Raw genomic sequence first — 25,497 nt, forward strand, 5'->3', positions numbered from 1 at the left:
TACTCATGTTCCTATAAAACTGTACTGGTATTTATTTATACAATTGAATGTATGAAACTTTACCTCATTCATTTAGAATTTATATTTTTCCTCATCTACCTATTTTAGCAAGACAATAACTTAACTTCATCTCTTTAAAAACTGCAAGTGCAGGGACAAAACTGTTAAGCCTGCCGTTTTAGCTCTAAGTATGTTGTACTAAAGAAAGATTTATTTTACTTTATTTGTGAATGAAGGGAACAGGCTTAAATGGGAATATAAAGGTATTATGGGACAAGTACTTTTAAAAAGAAATATGTATTTGTAAAAAACTTTTGTATTTTCATTGAAATATGAACTTTCACCTTTTATCTTTAGAATGGTAATAGAAGACTAGTAGAAACAGGAGGCAGCAAGTGCTTTGTGCATATGAAGTAGGCTGTTAAGGCCAGGAACTAAACATTTCTTGGTTTAAATTAGTTAAGTTTTGGAATGAAACTAAATGGTGCTTGTGCTTCTTGAATCTGGTCAGTCAGTCACAGCACCTTCTTAAAACTGTCATTTTGCCATAGGCAAAGTGGAACTTGCGATTTAGATATGCAGTGTCATTTTTAGAATTTGTAGAAATGTAACTTTTTACCAACTGTTTTGAGTATTTTGTCAATACAGAGAGGTGTATGTCATGCAGCCAATTCTCCTAGCCTTTTATTCTTAGTGGGGAGATAGTTCTCATAATGAAATAACAATAGACACAGACAAGGTGCATGATGTCTTCATAGATGTGCCTTTTTTGTTGTCATCAAGATATTTATAATGTGAAGTTATAAGAACATAAAACAATTTATAGTAATAAAGTAAAGCTCCTTGATCCTTAGATTTTGTTGTTGTGGAAGTCATTAAAATGCTGTAAAGAAGGACCAAGTCAGTCTGTTACCACTGTATTGAGCTGCAGATGGCCTGACTTGGATATTGCAACATTTAATTACACTACACTGTGTGTAGTTTATTTTACTAACCAACTAAGTCTGTGTTTTGTATTAAAGATGTAGTGCTCTCTGCCCTAGCCTGTATATGTGGACAGGAGAAACAAGGGTGTAGGTTCACACCATGCTTGCTAGTTAAGTATGTAAGGCTACGTGTGTGTGTGTGTTTTACTACCTTTCAGAGTAAGAGTGTACTTTGGCTGGCTTGTACAAAATACCAGTTAGTGAAACTCAGAGCTTCTAGAGATACGATGCAAGAGGCAGGCTGTCAAACGTGTAAAAGCTTACGACCTGTCCTAAAACGTTCTCTTCAGCAGTGCTGTAAAGTCATGCCTCTGCCTTCCTGTTACAGTGCTTGAACCTGTATTAGAGGTTTACTTCCTTTCAGAAGTAAACAGAAGTTAAGCCTCATATTTAGAGCACTGAGCCAGAAGAGGTGTGTATGTATGTATGTGGGTGGTTTTGCTTGCTTTTTTTGTAGTTTAAAGTTGGCTTGCTGGTTATTACTAAGGGTTGCCCATCTCTTGAGCTGAGACTTTGCAAGTCATGCAGCAGCTACCTTACTGAGGTAGCTTAATCCTGATTTAGTAGTCACTGCACTTGACTTAAGCATTTGCTGAGGTGGATTTAACTGAGGTGGTAACTTACAGGATTTCTTCTGCTCCTAAATTATACAGAGAACTAAGCTGTTATGAATACCATTAATTTAAAAAGAAAAAAGGATTCATTTTGGTTTATACATTAGCCTTACCTTTACTGTTGCCACACTGCATCAGCTTTCATTCACATCTCTAAGACTAGCTGTTCTTAACTTCAACATTGATTCTGTGCTGATGCACATCTATCCTGTCAGCAGGCTGCTCAAGCTACAGCATTTCATTTGAAATTAACAGGTATAAACTAACTAACTGTGTCAGATGAGAATGAAGTACCACATAATCCAGGTGAAGAATGTTTTGTCCTACTCTTGCCACTGGGGAATTTTATTTTAGAGTTAGTCTAGCATGTTAGTTTAGAGAACAGTGTTTTGCTCGGCCCTACTTTAACAGTAATCTGTGAGAATTCCCTACGCTGCTGAACTAGCGAGTGTTGTTTTGCTCATTTTTAAAGTAAAATTACTTCACTATAGCCAGGCTTGTAGCTATACAGACTAATGGCTGCATGGTTGTAGCAACAGAAGAGCTACAACTGCAGTTTACTAAAATGCTTGCTTCTGTTGTTAATTTTTAAGCACCTTCTGTAACGCCTCATTTAAGTCCTGCTTTTCCCTTACAAATACGAAGGGGTTTTAGAACGTAATAGCAAATCCTTAACTTTCCAGGGGATGTCTTGACTTCTGCTTCAGCAAATAAAGTCTCTGAGGCTTGCAAGAGGTCAGAAGAACAAACTGCTGCTGTACTTTCAGGAGCCACAAGTCAAAAGACTCCTATGAGGCAAAATAACACTTTTTAGAACTTTCCAGTTTTTGCATATATAGTTCTCCCAAAAGATTACTATTATAATAGCAACAAAGACCAGTTGTCATATCTTGTTATTTAAATAAATCTATTTCTGCAGTGGAAATGAATTTAGGAGGTAAAAATGCACATTTACATAAAGATTATTTATAACACATTGAAGAAAATTTAGAAGATCTCCTTCTACCCTTCCCAATTCATTATTCCTAAACATAGTTCATTTTGGCTCCTTTAACTCCAGGTAAATACTGGAAGCTATTTCTCTCCCCCCCCCCCCCACCCCAACATTGCTATTCCATTCTGTATTAGCTCAGCTGAAAAAATTCCACAGAACTACCATGTGGTAAAGAGCAGTGCTATACTGAGAATTCAAGATTTTAATTAAAAACTGACTATTAAAATACCCTTGCAGAATATAGTAGTGTGAACTTGTCTCCTCAAGTTGAAATCCTTACTCACACGTGTCTACAGTGTATGTATTTTCTGAAAAGTACTGTGGAGAGTTGAACTGAATGTTCAGTTTCAGAATCAAACAGCATATTTTGGTCTTTATTCTAACAAATGACACAACCTAAAAAAATACTATTAGTGAAGGTAAGTTAAAAACATGGACCACACAAATAGTAAAATGCAAAAAAGTGACATTGTTTCCATGATAGTTACAAATTGTAAGGAAAATAAATGTGAAACTGCAGCATTACAGGAAATTTGTTAATACAGATTAAATAATGCAGTTATCATTGCATGAATTAAAAATCAAGAACAAGTACATTAAAAAAAGACAATTGCTTTGAATGTCAACTTAACATGGTGGTTTTCCAGCACAAATATATCCAGAATTCTTTGTAACAAATCATTTCAATACATAAATCAAGAATTGCAGTAAAGTGAGTACAGTGACTGGAAAAGCAGCTCCTTAAAAGGAAAAAGAAAATGCATTCCCTTTGCCACAAATTAAAGCAATATTTTGGAAGACGAGTAAAACAGTTTGGTTAAGAAACAATCCTAGGAGTTCATCTGCAACAATTTCTTATTTCCGCTTACCAAAATTAATGGCTGTTTTTTAATACTTATTCATAAAAAAAATCCACAGCCATCAGAAAAAAAAGAGGGGTGAGATTACAAAAGAAAAAGCCCCACACGATATACTGAGGTTGTCTCTTCCCCAGCATTGGTACACAGAGATTTCCCCCTCTGTGAGGCATTCTTGCACCTTTGTCAGCTTTACCTCAAACACCACCATGGTGTCAGTTTGTATCTTAACATTTTGAACCTTACATCACCTCTGAAAGTTTCAATTTTCTTCCTTTTTTTTTTCCCCCTCCCAGTTGTGCTAACCACCAGTGATATCATACAACTCAGTTACTACTCCCAGAAATTGGTTTTTAGCTATCTAGATACTCTCATATTCCAGGGTAGCTTGTTGTGATGAAAGTCCCTATAACTGCACAAGTAAAATTTCAAATATTAAAGCTGACACACCTCTTGTTATGCAGTAGTAATGAGACAACCTCTGTAAACGCACTGTGGATATGTATTCACTCTACAGGAGACCAAACCTTTTCTTAAACGCTAACACAATCTTAAGGAAAAGATAAGGGGAAAAACAAAAACCAAGATCTGCTAGATCAATCCTGCTAGAAAAGATAAATTTCCAAAAGATATCTTAACAGGAGATCAGAAGTGGTAAAGGACACCAAAGCCCACAGCACAGCTGCGGACTAAGGCTATGTCTATACTAGAAACACTTTACCCGTTTACAGCACAGGCAAAGCTTCTTTGTGGATCCATCCATACTGACAAATACACACTTTGTATCAGTACAATAAAAAAATCCTTGCAAGCAGAACAAATTATACCGGATAAAACGTTTATATCAGTGTGGACACAGTTACCACTAAAGAATTGCACCAGCACAGCTACATTGTCAGGGATCACATCTCTTCACACCTGTGGACTGCTACAGTTGCACCAATATGCAAGTCCCTCATGCAGGCTCAGCCCGATGCAAGACTTCCCTCTCGCTGGCTGAGATTCCTACAGCTTTCACTGTATCGTCCAGGAAACCATACCCAAATGTCCGTATGTTTTAATAGTGTTTAAAACTCATCACTAGGAGATGTCACTCAGACAGAATACACATCACCAAAAGTAGCAAGATGGAAGGAAATGTACTGAGAACAGTTCACCAATTCTTACTTAATGAGGCTGTCGCAGGAATCTAAAAAACAGTCACTGAACTGAAAAAGACAATTGGATTGGAGTCAGATCATTCAACTTCATATTAAGAAAAGAAGCAGTAGGGTATGTTCACTATAATAATGTAAAAAGATTACAGTCAACCAAATCTGCGTCCACTTGTGCTGACACGCCAAATTAGAACAAGCCTTAATATAGCAACCCACTATAAAAAGTTTCTGCAAATCTTAGAAGGTATCAAAGTTAGTAGTTGTGAAATCATGAAGGTTAAAAAAAACCCACAAAGTCTTCAGCCAGAGTCCATGAAAATCGCTGAAAACATTTCCACAGGCTAAACTAAATGCTTCTTTGTTTTGTTTGTAAATCTAGAATGCAGTCCATTGCAGTTGCTATATTGCCTACAATACAAAGCTCTAGCTATGTATGCTCCTTCCTATGTCAGCAAGCTCTGCAAAGATATTTTGGAATAACCAAAAATGCAAAATAATATGAAACACATAGTTCTTTCTCTAATACTGAGAGAAAAGACTTCTAACATTCACCTTACAGAGAAACGTCCTACTGTTTGCTGAAATTTCCAAGCAACTCAGTACTCTCATACGGTACCTGCACTCATTCGGGGATATGCTACTTCCATTTAGTGACCATCACAAAACCTGATCCAGCAGCACTAAACAAAACATTCTTCTCTGTAATAGAAATCTGTAATATAGAGGGCAACAGAAGGATTCTACATTTGGCCCCACTGACATTTAACCCTGACCTCTAGCACTGACAGAATGGGTCAGTCTCCACATACATTCAATCCTGGTCTCTTAATGCGAAGGATCTCAGTGCTAAGGAGGATTATGAGGTGGGTGTCAATTTATACCATAGATGTAAAACACTTTAGGAATTCATAATTACTTGGAAGAACAAGTCCTATCATTCCTACCAAATGTTCAACATCTGCTACTGATACAGTACTTCAAAAGTAATTACAAGAATTTTACATTTCCCTTTGTTTTTTCCTCCATTGTTTTATTTTCAATTTGATTTAGAATGAAATAACTCCAGTGTATCGGTCACTGTCTGCAAAGTAAACGCTACCCACCTGTCAAACTTGCAGGTTTAAAGTAATGCTGGAATAGGATCAACCTCAACTTCCTATTTTCACTTTATCTTTCTCTTGCTGATAGTGATTCAATAGGACTCCATTAACAGAGTGGATACTGCACTTCTTTAGAGCAGCCTCTTTGGATATTATATAGACAGGATTCCAGAAGTTTTGAAAGAATGTCTATTTGAAGTATTTCCACATTTGACTGATGTGCCTGACAAGTCAGCTTTTATTGCCTTGTGATAAGCTATCTCCATTTATCATCATCTGCATGGTTAGTCAGATTGGTTACCTTTACTAAGCATTGATGGTACTCTTTATAATAAAGTTTGAAACATAATTCTATTGATTTCCAGAAAAAAGTTTTAACTACAGTGCACAAAGAATATAATTTTGAAAATATTTACATTTTTGTACAGTTACACCACAGCACTTTAATCTAAATTTCTTAATACAAACAAATAGCACCATTAGCCTTTTGCACAAATTCTTCCTAACAAACCAGAAAGCTGGATTATTGTCAAATTAGGAGACTGAAACCACTTGGAATGAGAATAAGCTCAAGAAATTCGAGGACTGTAACTCCTTACCTATTAAAAATATTGAGAGGAAGAAAATTAATTTGGAAATGGCCTAAGCATTTGCAAATAAAATCTTCCAGTGCGAGCTCTATTCAATGTGCACTACAATTAAACTAACTTCAAGAAAAACTTTTTTGTGTAAGAAGACTTAATGTTTGAGCTTATTGTTCTAGTAACTCTTCATATGCATCCCATGTATTCCAGTGGCTGCTGGACATAAAAACAAGATAACCTAGTTGATGTTTAGCCATTATGGAGCAAGTCTCCCAAGTGAGTGTGAAAAAAGGAACGAAAAAAAAAAAAAGAGTGACGATTTCTAGCTAATGAGCCCCCAAACATGCTAATCAACACTGTATCACGGACACAGCAAGAACTTTTTAAGTCAGTATGATAAAAAGAAGTTACTTGCTTGTGCCAATGCAAGGAAGATTAACAAAGAGCTCAGTGAAGAAATGAACAGTTCAGAGAGACATAGATAGCACCACAATGGATTGCACTAAGGTGCTAAAGGAGGTACCTTATTCCCTGCAGAGTGAATGCTATTTCTGATGTGTATTGCAATATGAAAACGCAATTGTTTAATGGTTACCATTTGATTCATTCATCTACAGAAAATGCATTCCTTCTAATATATGTTCAACTAACATTCAAATTACTGAACTATACATAATGATACATAGTTTACAACTCATGAAAACAAAGCATGAAAGAATATAATATGGTCATCTTAAGTACAGTGGGATGTTTTAAAGGATTAATATCCAGCTAAGACATTTCAATTTTTATGCTAATGGTCCAAGAGTGCTTTCTGTATCACCAAGAAGAAATGTAAAAAATTTAAAAAAGAATGATAGTCCTCACAGCTGTTAAATATTCTTAGGGTCACTGAGGTGTCAGACTACCACACTTGCAGTACTGGATGTATAAAAGTATGAACGACACATCAGGAGACTTGCTGTAAATCAGGAACTAGATTAGATGCCCATTATAGTGAATATCAGTACATCAGTCATTCGATGCATGTTCCCTTTTCTTCTGGGTTATTATTTTAAGTTTATCCCTTCCTTTATGACCCACTTCTATACCTGTATCTGTGGGCTATTTGCATCCATTTGCTTTCACTGTGGTACGCTGGTATTGTTATCCACCATTAACCTTCCAGTTTAATTAGAGATCAGGAAAACGGCTGGGGTCCTCCTTGTAGTCATCAGGAACAGTGAAGATAGCTTCATCAAATTCATCGTAACGAAACTCCTGAAAAGTCACAGTGGCTGTGATGGTGGGAAATACAGGAATATCTAGGTATGAAGCAAAATGGTACAATGAAGAGCAAAGAAATACAAGCTTACCAATAACGAGCAGTTGTTATTTACTGTCATGTCACTCCAGACTCGCTAATACATAGACACTTCTGCAATAATTCATACCATAGCAATTCAAAGCCTAAAAAACCCAAAGAAAATGTCTCTGTTTAACGAAAATTATCGCAGAATATACTCAAACAGCCTGAGTGGGGAAACAGTAGCCAACTCAATACACTATTCAAAAACATTAACACAATGAATTATATTTAATTCAATAGTTTTCTTTTCTTGATGCAAATTAGTATCACGGAAACCAAAGACGACGTAGAAGCTTGGTTTGGATGAACAACAAATTCAAGGTGCTGTGAACATGCAGATGAATCTGTTCTGAGGAAACTGCCCTGAAAATACCATGAGATAAAATAATCTTGCCATATTTAGGTTTCAGCTGAGCAAATCCACGTGCAGAGTTGAACTTTGTTGTTTGTTTTACAATACATACTTTTTCCATTTTAAATTTGGGTTGGAGGTTTAAGAATTGTCCTTATCAAAACTGGCTTACCCATGAACTAACTGAACAAGCTAAGCAAAAATTCAAACCTCAAATGCATAAAGACAACTGTGCCAATGTATTAGGAGGTAGGATTTAGTCTGTTCAGAATGTTCAGGCTTAAACAGAACAAACATGGAAAATTCTCCTGCTGCTATGCAAGAAAACCTGCAACTTTTAGAAGAGGGACGACACTACTTTTTGGCAGTTTATATTGTAATAAAGTATTTATTAAAGTAAATTAAATGAATAAAGTATTTTACACATTTCTGTCTGTTAGCAAGGGTAATAATGTTTTAGTTTCTCATTTCTTTGCAAGTCAATAATGTATCACCTCTGATCCCTGAGGGAAAAAGAAATACTCATATGAAAAACCCTTCAAAATCAAGGGGTTGATTGAAATTCCCTGATTTATATTAGCTAGAAATCTAGATGTCCCTCTAAACTGCCTTCAGTTAATCAGAATATTAAACAAAGCAAAATCTAATATACTCACATATTTTTGTCCCAATACTGATAGCTGTTAAAGCATAATCTACATATTCTGTTGAATATTTATTCTACTCAAGACTGAGGTCATCCTTTAATGCAGGTATACTTCAATGTGTCTATGTTATTCTTAGAACAAGACCCTAGCATTAGAAACACGTAAATTAAAGAACTCTCTTCACAGCTGGGACCATTCATTCTCCTTTCAGATGCAGATTTCCCTTTTCAAACCTAAGACTACTTCCAGTAATGTAGCTATGTTCTCCTGAAATGTACAGCAACACACTCATGTTAAGGAGAGAGAGTTCTTTTCTAAAACTTAACAGAATTTTTAAACATATTATATGCACACACATTTAGGAAATATAAAACCACTAAAATTGTAGGAGTCACCTTACCTAACTTTACAGGAAAGCCTGGTGGAAGCTTCATTTGAACAAATTCTCTAAGTTTGTTAAAGTGCTTGAAGGGTGCAATTACTTCTAAAACATTCAATAATCTGAAAAAGAGAATGGACTTCATTATAAATTCTTGTTTCACAAGCTTACTTTTCCCTTCAGAAAAGATGAAAATGACCCAGAGAGCTAGGTAATTTAAAAAAAAGTTGAAAAATTACATCATTTTAATATATATTCTTAGAGCTTCAATATCAGCATTGTCACATTTGCTTCTTAGTGATCCATAATGCTTTACTACATACATACCGACAGGCATTTGTTTCTTGTCCTCACTTTTCACAAGAAGCCGAAATATACAGTATCACTCTCACTTCTCCAAACCTCCTCCCTGAGCAAAAAGAACCTGACAGGTGGTTTTGTATTGGTTTAGAGAACTAATTGTGAGCTAATACTTGTTGTAGGCAAAGATGTTTTAGTATCCTGTAAGATCACGCACATTAGTATCATGAGATGCTAACGACAAACCAGGTCAAACTTCCAGGCTTATCAAGTAAGATTAATACTTGGGTCTTCCAGTAACAGGCACATCAGCACTGAGGTCCCCAGTTGTAACCGTTTCTTGCTTTATAACCCAACTTTATTCACATTCGTTGAACTGCCAAGGTCCCAAATCTGAAGATCAGAGGAATTTTGCAGCTCAAACACATTAATACGTTTCCTATATACAAACATTTCCAGACAATAATTTTAACTTACGATTCAATTCCTAAGGGAAATTCCTGGCTCATAGCTATCGTGGCTTTAAAGGTTTTCTTGCTCTCTTTGCAGACCAGCTCTCTACCCAGATGAGGAGCTCTTTGAAGGGGTGAAGGAAGGGGAAAGAGAAAAATAAAGTCAGTGGAACCTTGGTTTTAAAGGAAGGAAGGAAGAGTTAAGTCTGAAAGAAGTCAGTAAAGAACCCCTACAGTTAAGCAAACAGTTTTAAACAAAAGCCATGCATGGTAACAGAGGAAATGGTAGCCACTGCAATTTAGATTACTATGAGTCCTGGTAAACCTGGAGACAAGATAAAATTAAGGAAAAGACTTACAAAATATTCAAAATAACTCCACAAACTATATTCAAAATAACTCCACAAACTATATTCAAAAACACTACAAAGAGACATGGTAATTACCTAGGAATATATTTCAGGCAGTGTCAGAAGTGAATTAAGGTGACAGTACATATAGTAATATATAGGTGAACAAAGTATCAAGCTGAACTAGAAAAAAGTTAATTTTGCATTCAGCCTAGACTATGAAACAATCTCAGGAAAAGCAGAAAAGTTATTCTACTGTCCCTAGAACACAATACCAGAAAACACAGGGCAGGAAACAATTCTGTAATAGGAGAGGAGACATAAGGTAACAGATCTTTTCCTCCTCTAATTTACATTAGCTAGAAATCTAGATGTCCCATTGAACTGCCTTCAGTTAATCAGAATATTAAACAAAGCAAAATCTAATATACTCGCATATTTTTGTCCCAATACTAATAGCTGTTCAAGCATAATCTGTACATTCGGTTTGAATATTTATTCTACTGTCTCAAAATACACAAAAAATAAAACAAGTTAAAACAAAAAAAAAAAACCAAAAACAATATTCATGTGTCTTTTTAATAAGCCCGTACTGTAATATCTTCTTCCCTGGTAACATCTGACTACATGATACTCTATAACCTCTGTGAAGAAAGGACTTTAATGATTGCTGTTTCTGGGATGCACTCAGTACACTTTAGGGTTCTTCTACGTTCAATAGCTAGGCAGCATTCGCTCCTAGAAAATAAACTGAACTGCTTGAATCTTCTACAAATGAAGGAATGGTAAATGAATTTTAACTATACCTGTTCGTTACCTAGTTGCACAGCTAGAAGAGAGTATCTTGCCAAGATTTGGCTAATATTAGTTATATATGTTATTACATTCCAAAAAGCATGCATTTTTGGACATGGCTAGAGGATCATCAAATCATACGCTTTTATTTTCATTTTAAGCCTGGTGTCTTGAATCATTTATTACTATCGTAAGTAAAGATTAATGAACTATAGCAATGAGTTTGACAGAAAGTCTCCCTTAAAAAATGCCAGCTTAGACAGACATGAATCTTTTCAAAACGTTTGAATTTCAAGCTACAGGTATCAGGTAGATGCCCATCTGATATTTATATCATCAGCTGGTGCAATAATCTATTCATACAGGTGTCAGTTTCCCAACCAGTCTACTAAAGAATGTAAAACGTTTAAGAGATCAAAAACAATGGTCCTCTGTCCCCAGAAAGATATAAACAAAAAGCATGTGCAAACTAGATGACTTTGAAACATATATCAATAATCTAAAGCTGTCTGTAGAAGGTGATGTCAAACCAAAAATACTTACTTTCCATTTTCAGCAGATATGTACTCTTCCCATGTAATTGTATTGGGTGATGGTGGAGTAAGTGACTGCCGTCTCACAGGCTGTTAAGGAAAACAAGTCATGACTGTTTACCTTTCCTTATCTTCTTTCAAAACTTTATATTCAAAAGATTAAACTGTAGTTTAATTCTATGAAGAGCAGCAATTTGTTCTGTTCAGCGTGCAACTGGTACTTCACTAGGCTTCTCCATCTCTTGTTCTTCCTTTCCTGCTCTCCATTTCGATATTTGGCCTCAAACAATATTTTACATAGAAGTTGAATGTTTTAATACATCAGTTAATTCAACCATCTGAACGACAAGTAAGAAAGCACAAACTAATAAGGAAATAATTAATCATTTTTAAAAGGCTGCATACGTGTTCCCAGATGACATTTGGCTGATTCTGAATGGTTCCCAATTTCATGGTAACAACAACAGGCTTAGAGCGTTCTAATGAATCATAAGGAAAACAGGATTGAGAAGAGAACCAGAAGGGCATTCTAAACTATAAACGTTTGGTCTAAGAGAAATTTATTTGATTTGCCACAGCTAAAAATAACGATGGCTCTTAGTTAAAGAAGATAAGACTGAAATATTCAATATAATCAAAAAAATTCCTCAATGCGTGCACTAATCAGGCTGATATATGAATAGATCACATAGATACAACCTATGAATATAATCAGTTATTTTAAAGTTAAGACAATAGAACAAAAATACGATACATAAATTTTGCTAAAGGACTAGTGTGGAAGTTTATTCTCTCATGCAAAAAGCGGCATGCTGTAAAGAATGACTTAAGTATACCTCAAAATTTTGTTCCATTAAGTTGCCACCTTTACTCAGGCTCTCCATGATAGCTTTATTTCGAAGAATATCCTCCTCACTAAGATGTTCTCTTCTTTTCCTTGATTCTAGCACAAGTCCATTAACCTGGTAGAAATCTGCCAAAAAGTTTCCTACTCTTTCCTATAAGAAAGAAACTTGACATTAATGAATTACAGAAGATAAAATAAGGCCTTTTAAATTCCTGCATATATATATATATATTTTTTTTTTATAAAATAATTACACTTGCACGCAATATCAGTGTACGCTCACAATAATTTAAATATAGCACAAACAAAAATTTCACCAGGAATAAAATTTCCATTAACATGAAACATCTAACTCAAAAGAGACTGTTCAAGAATTCATTTGAGAATGGCCAAGGGAAATGTGACTACAAAGCTCTTCAACAGCAAGTTGCGTTAAATGGTAATTTACACATGTAATATTTTACCTATGTAGAGTGTGGATTTCGTATTTCTTAAAAGGAAAATGTTCTAAAGCATTAGCTTGGCAGAAAAAAAAAAAAAAAATGTGATGAATGGCACTACCGGATGGATCCAGATGAAAACAAAACCCTTCCAGAGCTAGTCCCAAGATAGCATTTTCCTATCTAAAGGAGATGTGTAGGTAGCTATTTCAATTTTTTCACAGCTGAGAACTTACACCTCAAACAGAAAGAAAACACTGACTACTCAGTTTCAAAGGATACTATTCCCAGAACATCTTTTTGTGCTTCCTCCTTCATTCCACTGATGTAAGAGCTTGCAGAATCCTCACTGCAAATCTTGGAATGTATGTGTGTATATACATACACGCACACTCCAAGACATAGTTACATATATACATATACAGGCTACATTACCCTAGAATGAAGTCATTTTCAACACAATCTATTCTTTTTCCCCAGCAGCTACTTTTTGTGAGCTCTTTCCAAGCTACCATGTTCTTATGAGGACAGCCCAGTATAACATACTATCATCATATACGTCCTATGTGATCAAAGCAGTGACAAAAGGGTGGGGAGGCAGCGATTTTCCCACCCCTTCCTGGGAAATGAATACCTTTTTCTTTTACTCCTTATTTCTTCCCAACCACATTACCATAACGCTGTCTGAACTATGGTGACTCCAGTAGAGTCAGTGCATGAAATTTCTTTTCAGCTTACTGTTTTGTCTTCTCGAAAAAGCCATCCCGTTTGGGCACGTGTGAAGGTAATTGATTTGGTTGATAATGTTGCTGAGTAAATATCACTGCTCATCAAAATGTCAACCTCCTCTTCTGTTTCCATCTCTGATTCCTACAGAAAAATTCCCAAATACAGAATAGAAGAAAAGGGTATTTGGCTTGCATTTCTTTGGAGCTAGATTCTTCTGAGGCATATTCTGTTTAATAAATTAATTCATCAGTCTTCTAATGGGCAGAAAAGCTTGAGGTATTTCACATCCCATATTCATGCAGCTCCTTACCTCATGATGTATTCGCTGGTAAACTTTTTGTTCATTGTCTAAAACTACAAAAGATTCAGAGGGTGCTGCATCACCATTAAAAATGAAGCTTAAATCCCCTCGTTGGCACTTCATGTCGGTAAAGTCTATGAGAGTTGTGTCCAGCCTGTGAAAAAATACCAGTACTTTAGAAGTAGTTACCCACAAACATTAAAACACACTAATGACTTCCAATTGTATGTAGAAGCGCTTTTTGCCATAATCAAACATAGTTAGGTCTAAGTTTTCACAGAATGTTCCATAAAGGAAGTCTAGATGATAAAACAAAAAAAATTGGTATTAACAATTAATAGGTTTCACGTTGTGTGTCTACCATTATAAACTCATTCCAGGTTATTTTCATGCTATGTTCACAGGAAAATTTAATTTTTTTTCCTCCATAATGTGTATACAGTAGAATTAAAAAAGGAGAGTTTTTTTTTAACAGGAAGTTTTTATTTTTACTTTATTTTTCAAAACTTTTAGGCAAACTTTTACTTTATTCTAAAACTGCCAGCATAAGGAAGTGACAGAATTTATACAACCAGCATGTGCTACCTACTGAGAAATGTAACTACTCCATGTGATCAGCATCCTGTTCCACAAGGAGTCGCCAATAATTTGAGTAATAATGTTAAGATGTGACCCAAATTATGAAGAGGACTAAGAAAAAGACTGAACTTTGATTTGATGCTTTTTAGTTAGGCTGTTTCTATTTTTCCTCACCAAAGAGAAACACTCCCACTGACCTTAAGAATTAAAAGATGGAGCCAAGGACAAAGATCCCCCTAGCAATTCATGTGCATTATCCCTAGAATATTTACTTTAGGAAAGATAGTTAAAGAACCTGAATTTAGTGAGCATTTCAGCTCTAAGGGGTTATTGCTTAGTACTCGTCATATATTGGTCTTTGACTTCAAGAAAGAATCTGTAGCTATTTCTAGTCAGTCGTATAACTCTCAGGCTGAGATCTGACCTAAAAAGTCAGTTCACATTTCTATGCTAAAAGCTTTAATAGGAACAGAAGTTTCTACTCAATAATGATCTTGATTTTTTTAATTTTGGAACCTAAATAGAAGAGACACTTGAATCCAAAAAAATCTCATCTGAACTAGTTAGAGAGCTGTGCTTGGAAAGAGTGCTAGAAACACTCTGAGTTTGTGAATATCACAGCATTTGAGCATATTAAAAGTGAAACTATACCACTTTTTTTTTTTTTTTAAACTTTACTACAACATACAGAAAGTTTGTTTATTTGAAGTTCTTCTGTCACAAATACCATCAAATTTGCTTTTTTCAGTTAATCATTATCATGTCTGGTAGATCCAGCCATATATGGCATAAATATTTTTGCTTTATATTTTAAGTGACTCAGAAAACATAGCTAAATTCAAATTGATAAAGGCAAGTTTTAATCATACTGCTCTGTTGAGTATCTGCATCATCTACCATGGTTTTCTTTAGTCAGTTCATATGCTTATATACTAACCAATATAATTAACTACGTCTGATATGGAAGCACAAGAACATCCCAATAGGTAAGCAGGTATATACCAGTTCTAGAAACTCTTAAATATTTCCAAAAGAGTTCTATTTACAAAATTAACTCAGCTAACTGCTCAGCTCTGCCATTTGATACCAACATAGAGGCAATTTCATGCACACTGCATCAAAGCATATTTCCTGTTAAGAACATTTTTCAGTGTTTGCCAGAAATATTAGTATTTCATCCTGATAAACCTTCCTCAATGAAAGACAGCATTTAGAAATCGTCCTTAATTGCAAACTCTTCTTATAGGTTTTATTCACTCCCATAGGGATAGTAAAAACTAAGCATTAAAAAAAGAAATTGATTTTTGTTAGACTGGAAAAGCTTAATGTGAAACTTGTTTTAGGCATTAGTTTCTGGAGCGCGATCTCAATCATTTCCAGCATAGTTCAATTATATGAGAAGAATGAGAACTTTTGACCAAGTAATATGCAAAAAAGCTAAGGATCAGCCTGTGATTCAAACACTTCCTGCCTCTAAACACATGTATGTCAACACAACACCGTTTCACAGACTTTTGCAGACTCCTCACTTCTTTCAGAGCACGCTCAAATCCAGTGTTTTCACAACATGCAGTTATTTACGACTTCAGATACCACACGCTGCAAATCAGCACTTACCTGATATTTATACCTTGCTTGTGTATTTTACATGCATCAGAAGGCAGAATTCGGGAAAGTAAAGGCACTACACATAGGGGAAGACATAATATAATTAGAACATTAAAATATAAAGAGGTTCTTTGGGAAAGTATTTCTATTAAAACTATACTCAGTTTAAATCTTGATGCATTTTAACAGAAATACAACACATCCATTTTCTATCACTATCTCAACCCAAGTGCAATAGAAGAGCACCAGTTTCTTCTGCTTAGTAACTGCAAAACTGATTTGGGATTGTACAGACCACCTTCAACATTAGGATAGAACTTAAAACGTCCTCAGCTACAGCTTTATCATTTGTAACTTCCAATAAGTCGCATTCTAGCTGTCTGAAGTTTTATCCTATGATTTGGTACTACAGTGACAGAAAGTCTAGCTATAATTATGACTATATCAAACACCCGCCCAAGCAGAAAAAAATCTAATGCACTAGCGTAAGCTTAAAACCTTACGCAGACAGTAAAACCACCAGTGGAACTGTGAGTCAGTACAGTATCATGAGCTGGATATATGAGACTGCAGCTGCCCTCATTTTAAAAAGCACCATTTATTTTATAGCAATAAAACCAATTAAACATTATGGCATCTCAACACTTTCTTCAAATAGCACTACAAATAATTGAGACCACCCGTAAAATGCAATCAGCCTAAAGGACCAATAATCAGCACGAAAGACAACGCCCAGGACATCTTTTTCCTCAAGAAATGAGAATATATAAAAAAACTTAAACCATGTAGAAAGGGGTGTGCTCTACTGTACAGAGAGACTGCTGGAGAAGAGGAATCTTAAGACTTGGTTTTACTTCTGGCACTTTTCCTGTGCAGTGTCTGACTACCATCATAATACTCTGAAAGTCAGGCTGAAGTATCATCACTAAGCTGTATCTTATTCCATGCCTATCCTGACTCTCTATCTTTTTTTTTTTTTTTTTTTTTTTTTTTGCCATACGGACTCTTCTGTGAAAAAGTCCACTCATTAAAGGTGTGGTGCACAGTAGTCCACCTAAGGAAATGAAGTGTTCCGTATCTGCTCAACATTTGGTTGCAACTCAGCTGCTCATTCCTCCTCTGAACGCTTGAAGAGGCACGTATTACGGCAAGTAACTAGACTACACTAATATAAAAGAACATAGAACTACTAACTTCAGTTTCAAACATTTATAGAAAACATATAGAAAAAGATATTTTGAAGTTATTTAGACGCACTGACCATTGTTAATAAATTTCTGCTAATTTACCTAGATTTTTCTTCTACAGATGAGAGGAGGCAGAAACTGAAAAAATACTTAATGCATTTGACTAGATTATTAACGATATCAGTTATAGTGCCATATAAAACCAATATTAAAATGAAGATAAGGTTCAAAGTACACACTAAATGCTTGCACTTAACTGAAAGCTAAGTACTCAGAGTCCAGGTTGAACTTCAGGATAAATACCATAAGAAATTCAGCTGAATTACTCAAACCACTGCTCTATAGTGACACCAAATGATCACATAGAGACTTTTTCATATTTTACGTTTATAACTAAAACAACAACAACAACAACAGCAGCTTGTTCCACACCCCACTATGTCATCAGGCTACTGAACAATATTCAGATACAAAAATGAGCAACCAAAAATAGTTCAGCAAAAAAGTTGTTGTCCTTTCTTTATAACTTAGATCTTGAGAATGGGACTGTAAGTCTTACACCATGCAAACTAGAAAAAAACTGAAGCCTGAGAGAACAAATATTGAAGACCAATTATATTATCTCTATGAAAAAGAATATGCAGTTTCTTACCCCAACTTTGAAAATCCCAGTGAAGCTCTAGATAGAAGTCACCTAGCTGAGATGTAAACAACAATGTATTAACATACTTTCTAGTCAAAATGACAACTGCAAACCTTGCTGAAAGGCAGAAATTTTGTTTTGGCAAACTAATCAAAATTAAAATAGATACAATAATGAAAACTTTCTTATTTCTCTGGTGTTAGTACTTGAGCAATACTGAAATTAAACATTTCTGAAGCTTTATCTACAGTAGAATTAACAACGATGGAACAATCATTCATTTGAACAATCCATTTTTAATGATTTTTTGCTGGAAATAATGATTTACACAAATATTAAGCTGTAGATTGTAAACAAATGATATCCACTTAAAAAGATCCATTAAGCTCTTGGCTTGCTTTTATTGATCCAATCACATGGAATCATATGAACTGACTAAAATTAATGAGAATCAAGTTTTGGCTACTAATATTAACACACATAAATTTCCATTTATTTTCTGGAAACATACTTAAGTATTTATATAAAAATTCCTCTATTCCTATAAACACGTGCCAGGCAACTCCTTTAAACTGTATGAGAAGCAAAAGCAAAGTAAGGGATAACTTGCACAAAATCAGCAAATGCTGATAACGTAGCCATATACTTGCAGTCCATATAAGGCCAAAAAAACCCCAACCAAACAAACAAAAAACCAAAAACAAACCATAATTATGAGCCAGATCTTGAACCAGCAGGAATTAGGAAGAGCAGAGCAGTTTTAGTAACACTGAGTTAAAGTTTTCTACAAACCCATTCATATTTTTACCACTTGAGTAGGCAGGAGAAGCCCACCTCACCTAAAGGGAAATACAAATACCTATGTTTTATAACCACAATTTTAGCATACTACCAGCAATCTGAAACTGAACAAACTGACTTTTTCTCCTTAGTTTCCCTACATAGAGGAATATTTTACGGTGTTCAAGAAGAACTGGCTGCTGCAAGTAGAGGAGAACTAAATTAAAATCTCTTTCACTACTGAGCAAGGAAAGAAAAGTGTAATTCATGAGAGCTGATAAACAAAACAGCAAATCACACACCAAAACAAATGATTTAAGGAAGCCTTCAAAATCCTAATGAAATAAGTACAGATTAAAAACATGTTCTTTAGATTGCAAAGACTACTAACAAGTCTGTCTTAAGTACCTCCTACTTTCTATCCGAATTTCTAGAAATTGGGAAGGAAATATTATCCTAAAAATAAATACAGTTCTGTGACTTCTTAAAATGAACATTGTAAGCTAAAACTGCCATTAAGAGCAAAAAGATCTGTAAAAGTGAGTCAGTAAATTTTTTTTTTTTTTAAGAGTTTTCTAGAGCATCCATACGAAGTGATCTTAAGCGACTATTTTCCACCACAATCTGTTTTTGTCAACACAACTTCTTTGAACCTACCTCTTTCAGGGCTTTTAATAATCGAGGTCGTTTTTCTTCAACACTTTCCCGGGACTGCTGTTTAAGCTTCCTTAGGAGTGCTGTAACTAAACAGACATTAACTGTAAGATAAGAATATTCTATTCGCTTGTTAACTTTGGGATAGTGTCATTATTTTACAAATCTTTACACAACTTGAAAAGCCTGAGCAAATGTAACATTCCGGTCTTTAGAGAAATTCACTTCAAGTTACAATAATTACACATAAACTACTAGGATCACAGCAGGAAGAAAAGTTTCAGTAACTGTTTATAATATATACATGTCAAGATGTCTTTTTACATGCAAATTAGCAAACATTTACATACACACATGTTTTACTGAACATGGGCCTAGGGACTGGTTAACATTTACTCCTACTGAGACAATTCTTCAGCAGCGAGGAGCTCACTTGTAGAGCATTGTTAGTACATTACAAACTAGTATGTTAGTGTATTATAACCCCGGATGGCAAGTTTTCTGCTACAGAACATGGTAAAAACCAAATACTATTACTGTCCACTAATAAGCAGCAGTAGAAGAATTTTTCCCTTTACTACTTCGTATCTGAAGTGATAAGTAATTCACTTGAATCATTATATTTATCTGCTGGCCTGCTGAGATGAAACATCCCATTGCCAATTGTTACATCAAATGACATACATATGACTACTATACACGGAGCCGCTCCAATTAGATGATTCCATACAGCTAAAATGCATTTCCACCTTGTAACTCTACAAAACAGAATAATCCTTTATAGCTTTTACAGTAATTTATAAGCATAATCTTAACTCTATTTAACATTATTTATCTTGATGCAATTTCTTTCCTACAAAAATTAGGAAATTGACATGAGTAGAGCTTGTCATATCATATCTAGATATAAAAAAAAAGGTTCTGCTGGTCAAAATAAACTCTTCAAATAACTAAAATTGCAGTATTATAAAAAAACTAATTTGAAAGACCTCGTTTTTCTAATCTGCATGAGACATCCCTTTTGATTGAGAAACAGAGGTTCTTACTCATTTGTCTGTCTCCATAGCTGATGGCTTCTGCAAGAGGGCTCCATCCCTGAGCATTTTTCACCTTTACTGGAGCATTATGGGCTAAAAGCAAGTGGGCACATTCTGTAACAAAGCAGTAATATTTAGTTACAGTAAACATGATTTTTTTATAGTGATATCATTCATAATAAAGGAAATGATAATGAAGAAAAAGCAGTGGATATTCAATTTATTAAATAGATCATTAAAACACATCTGGATTCTGAATCCCAGACCTCACACACAAAAAAAAAAACATTTATAAAGTATCTGTAGCACTTTCCTGTTCAATATTAGCATTAAAAACATACCTCAGTGATCAACTATCACTTACATAAATACAGAAGTACCACCCTCTGGTTTCTATATTTTGCTTTTTATAAAGGTATATTTGTCTGCATCTGGGTATGTACACACACACACACACACACACACAATCACATTTTAAAGTTACAGCAGTTCTCTCAACTTCACGCACAAAGCCCTGAATCAGGACACACTTAATGATCTTCCAGATGTGAAAGTTGTGCACAGTCTTCTCCCTTTCCCCTGTAAATGTCAACGGTGAACCAGTTTGCTAGAAACCTACATAGAGGCATAGATTTTAGATAAGTTTTGAGAATACTGTGTAATGGGGGGGAGGAGGGGAAGCTGTCACAGTAACTCAAACTCAAGTACATCCCTACCTGCTATAACATCTCATGGCAACATCATATGTCTGAAGTAGGGCAAAAAAATCAAGCATACTCCAACCTAAGAGTATCTCAGAGAATGAGCATAATATGCTGCATAACATGTTACACTTACTCTAGCTAGGACTAACAACATGGATACGTGGAGCAGTGATAACACAGTGTACCACTTGTGGGCTTGCACTCCATCAGTATAGACGCACACTTGCAATGCACTACATCTTTTGTCAACAGCATCAGCAAGAGCGTGTATCAATGCCTCCCTGCTGCTTAGCATGCACACGTTGTGCTGATAAACAACGTTAATATCTCAGTAAAACCGTGCAAGTTCCTAGGGTAGCCACAGCTCAACCTGAATTTCCTTCTCTAAAGGAAAGATGAAAGAAGATGATGGAACGACGAATAGCACTTAATTTTAAGAGGAGAAGAAATCTTCAGGTGTTTTGATGTTTTGAATATGCTATCCTCACTTTATAAACAGTTCTTTAATTTCTAACTAGTTTCCTCACTATGTATCATTGAAATCAATCTGTCCCATCTCCAAATGATACAGCACTATCAAGCTGGAGCCTGAACAAATGTCTTGTTAGGAATAGGATGGGCAGGAATTATAGAGGAACTTGCTGGATTTTTTCCCCTACTGTAGGTGTTACAGGAAACCATACCAGTCATTCAAGATGCAACAATCGTGAGTCATTGCTTAGGCACAGCATATGGAAAAGCAAGAAATACTTCAGCAGTGAGTATGTTATCTTCTGCAGTAAATAAACAGAAGTCTTAACTACTTTGCCAGCAAACATACAAAGGTATTATTTATGGCTGCTTAGATACTGCCTAGCACAATAACAACATTCTAAACTGAATAGGCAAATGAGCTTGCATTTGCTAGCCAGGTTACATTTTTAGTTAAACAGGATGTAAACTCACCCTATATTTCACTCAGTAAAAGGGTGGCTATAATGTTACTATATACAGCTGAACAGCCAAGATGCGTCCCCCTGGAAAGAGGGGGAAAAAATATATCTGAACTTCAATATCAATGGGATAGACTAACAAGGCAGAAAAGGACCTTGAGTTCTGGGTGGATCACAGACTAAACAGGAATCAAAATCGAAAGAGAAAAACCAAATATTATGGTTGATGCCATATGCAGATAGTCCTGCCCTACTCAAGCTAGATATTGGCTTACCACAAGCATCCTAAATGATTCAGGGTTTTGCACATAGGATGACTGACCATATGTAAAGAAGTCAAGAAGTGAACTGCAAACCAAAATCTGAGATATGCATCCAGAAGAATTGCTTCTCCTCTCTTTGCTATGCTAAATACAAGGACAGTATTCAAGTCCACAACCCATATTCAAGTATATGAAAAGATGCTGGAAAGTAGAACTGAATAAATTGTCCTTAATGTCCATAATGCATAGAATTAGTAGTAAGAATTTATGTTTGTATCATGATCGATATAGGCTTGATGCTAAGGAAAGCTCAACTGTAACGATGCTAAGGAAAGCTCAACTGTAACGATGCTAAGGAAAGCTCAACTGTAACGATGCTAAGGAAAGCTCAACTGTAATGACAGCTAACACTGGAACAAACTGATTAGATTTACCTTCACTTCATCCTTTCAATATTTACAACAAAATTTTAAATAAAGAGTTTAGGCATAGCTGTCTTGAACACAAATAGACTAAGTAAGCTACTCAATTCTCACCCAACCTCATCTTTCATGCAACTCTTTTTCTGCATATTATCCCACGAATTCACCTATCAGTGCAACTAAAGGGAGCTATTAAATTTTAAAACAAAACTACTGCAGAGCTCAACAAGAAATTGGTATTGTAGTGGTTTCATTAGATGTTCTGAAGTTTTTCTTCTATTTGTTTAAAAACTTGTTAGTCGCATACAGTCTGAAAATGCACATTTGTAATTCAAATATATTATTAATAAATTAAGATCAAAATGCTGACAGAGCCCTTGGAAAGTGTTCAAAGTCATCAACAGTATCTAGCAGTCTGCAGGCTTCACCTGTTGTAAAACTACAGGAGAGGAATTTGTCAGCAGTGGATGGAGTGGGCTTTTTATCCTAGAGCTGAAACACAAAGCAGCCCACTAAATTTTAAGAGACTTAGGGTAAGTATTCAACTGTACTGAATTAAAGTATGAGTGTTATTAGAAGAAGAATCTTTGACCAGAATTGGTTATCTGTATTTAACTACAACAGCATCATACCATGTTATGTGGAAAATGCCCCTTCAGGACAGCTAATCATCTTTTAATAAAACAAAACAGCCCACAAACCTTACTACACCAACAGGGCAAGGCCTGTAAACATTAACTAATGACCCTGAGACAAGCCAAGGCTTGAAACAAACAGTGCAATAAGGCACAATACATAAGAAGTCATATACAGGACTCTGATCACCATTGCTTGAAAACGTATAGATTTTAGCTTTGTAACTACTAACTCCCCCGCAGAGAAAAATGCCTTATTTGAGGTTGACAAATTTAAGCAGGTTCCTGCCTCTGGTTCCTTCTGTTGTCCTGAGCCTAGTACATTGACTGGAAAACAGCAGTTCTGAAAAAGCACCATTTCTCACAATTTGGAGAACAACTGCAATATGTGAATGTTAACAGGCGTTTGTAAAACATTTTCTTCATCACTGTCTCAAAGAATTTCTGCATATCTCTTTTTGTTTTGTATTGTTTAAGAAGAGTCACAGATTAGACCAATATTAGCAGACCCCAGCAAACTCTAGCGTTTCTCCCTTTGGATAGCCACCTCTCCTTCTCCTTCCTTCAAAACTATCTCCCATTGCTACTCTTGTTATCTTGGATAACTCCAAAGCTATTCCCAAATGTCTTAAGACAACAACTTCTTGCATTTGCTGCATTTCCCTCACCAAAATCAGCCAGGTGTTTCAGTTAACAATAGCTCTGCTATTGAGTAGTGAGATGTACCAGGTGTAAGACTCACATGACCTAATGGAAGCAAGGTATTATTTTTCCTGTTTCCAAAGCAGCCGGGGGGGGGGGGGGGAGGGGGGGAACCCTCTACTGTCATGGAAGCTGAATAATCGTGCTTTAAGTTGCTTCTCAGTCTTGAGAAATGTTAGAAATAAGAATTTAAAATCCTGCACCTTGAAATTTTGCTGGAAAAAACTTCCAGATATCCTTTGGGGAAGGTGAGAACCATCATGAATCAACAGGCAGCACAGACCTGTAGGCTGTCCTATGCTCCACATAGGACAGTGAGTCTTGAAACATCAAGGAACACCTAGGTAGTGGGTCTGGAATTTGAACCAAGTGAAAAAAACAGGTGAGCAACTAAATTTCACTCACACCAAGTCTCTTTATACTGGAGAATATTATTCCAATTCACATCATTGAGAACAGGCAAGAGGGGTTGCTCAAGACCTCTACTGAGAAGTTCAGCAAGAAGCCTGGTAACACTAATAACCAGAAAAGTGCTGAAGATTGAAAAGGGTATCATCACACAAACAGGAATTAATAAGTCTTCCATACTATGCATTTATTGCACATTATAATAGAGGTCTGCTAGGATCAAGTCCCCTGCCTACACATACTGAGTATAACCCTCCACTTCAGCTGTTTAGACACCAAAGAAGCAGCAGGCGTGCATATGCTTGCCTCTACTGTTTAGAGTTGTTTCTTGTTTCTCAATCTCCTATCATCTTCCAAGTTTCTCAGTTTCCTTCTAGCTCTGTAAAAAGAGAGAAGCTGGGTCCCACCCACTGTTCTTGTTCTAGACTCATAAAGGAGTCCAACCATTAAAACTCTTTTCCTAGTACTGACTCTTCCCACCCTACCCCACCTTCTATCTGACTCCTTGATTTTACCCCATGAAACAGCCCTGATTTTGTCTCAAACTCTTCTCTTCTAAATCTGTGCAGCCTCTTCTTCTCAGAAAGCCTCTTCAACTTTGAACTACTTTGAAACACGAGATCACATTCAGCAAAACTGGAAAATCTTTTTTCCTCTCTCCCCTAATCTTCAGGATAATTTAAGAACAAATAAAATTGATGGGTTTACCAACCTTTATGCCCCAACATCACAGCAAGATGTAAAGGAGTGTTTCCTAAAATAAATAAATAAAAAAGGAAGATATTAGATTCAATGTAACAGAATTCATTGCAATTCCTTCAGGAATCTGCGCACACAGCTCAAGTCCCATGTGTTAAGAAAAGTCAGATACTGTGACCTAACAAAGGCACACACTAAAAAGGAGTTACATTTCTTAAAGAAGTCCTATGTAAAGCCTTCAGACTGTACTTTTTAGAACAGATACATCTGAAGTACATTTCACGGACAAAGCTTTTATATTCGTATCTTGAAACTTACTCCAGCTAAAGAAAGAGGTCCAATTATATTTTCAAGAAAGTGATAACACAAACCTCTGCTTTATATTTTATAATGAATGACAGATCTAGGGTAACAGCTACTCAAAGATATGATTCTGATTAAAATTTTAAGAGCATATTTTATTAATTTTTCAAAGATTT

The 25,497-nt window shown here is 35.6% G+C and overlaps 1 protein-coding gene across 1 annotated transcript in view; it reads right to left on the reverse strand.

Annotated features, from left to right (window-relative positions):
* Nucleotides 1-2,950: 2,950 nt before the first annotated feature.
* Nucleotides 2,951-25,497, reverse strand: part of ANKRD13C (ankyrin repeat domain 13C) — a 28,754-nt gene continuing 6,207 nt past the window's right edge. Inside the window, exons 2-13 of the mRNA XM_068953520.1 lie at nucleotides 25,032-25,073; nucleotides 20,263-20,367; nucleotides 19,220-19,305; nucleotides 17,792-17,837; nucleotides 15,962-16,028; nucleotides 13,775-13,919; nucleotides 13,474-13,605; nucleotides 12,285-12,446; nucleotides 11,459-11,538; nucleotides 9,796-9,894; nucleotides 9,040-9,140; nucleotides 2,951-7,596 (exon numbers count right to left, since the gene is read on the reverse strand). Of these exons, the coding sequence (XP_068809621.1) occupies nucleotides 7,466-7,596; nucleotides 9,040-9,140; nucleotides 9,796-9,894; nucleotides 11,459-11,538; nucleotides 12,285-12,446; nucleotides 13,474-13,605; nucleotides 13,775-13,919; nucleotides 15,962-16,028; nucleotides 17,792-17,837; nucleotides 19,220-19,305; nucleotides 20,263-20,367; nucleotides 25,032-25,073 (1,196 nt within the window). The 3' untranslated portion in view covers nucleotides 2,951-7,465. The remainder of the gene's footprint in view (nucleotides 7,597-9,039; nucleotides 9,141-9,795; nucleotides 9,895-11,458; nucleotides 11,539-12,284; nucleotides 12,447-13,473; nucleotides 13,606-13,774; nucleotides 13,920-15,961; nucleotides 16,029-17,791; nucleotides 17,838-19,219; nucleotides 19,306-20,262; nucleotides 20,368-25,031; nucleotides 25,074-25,497) is intronic.

This window comes from Struthio camelus, chromosome 8 (assembly GCF_040807025.1).
Source record: "Struthio camelus isolate bStrCam1 chromosome 8, bStrCam1.hap1, whole genome shotgun sequence".
Taxonomy (NCBI): domain Eukaryota; kingdom Metazoa; phylum Chordata; class Aves; order Struthioniformes; family Struthionidae; genus Struthio; species Struthio camelus.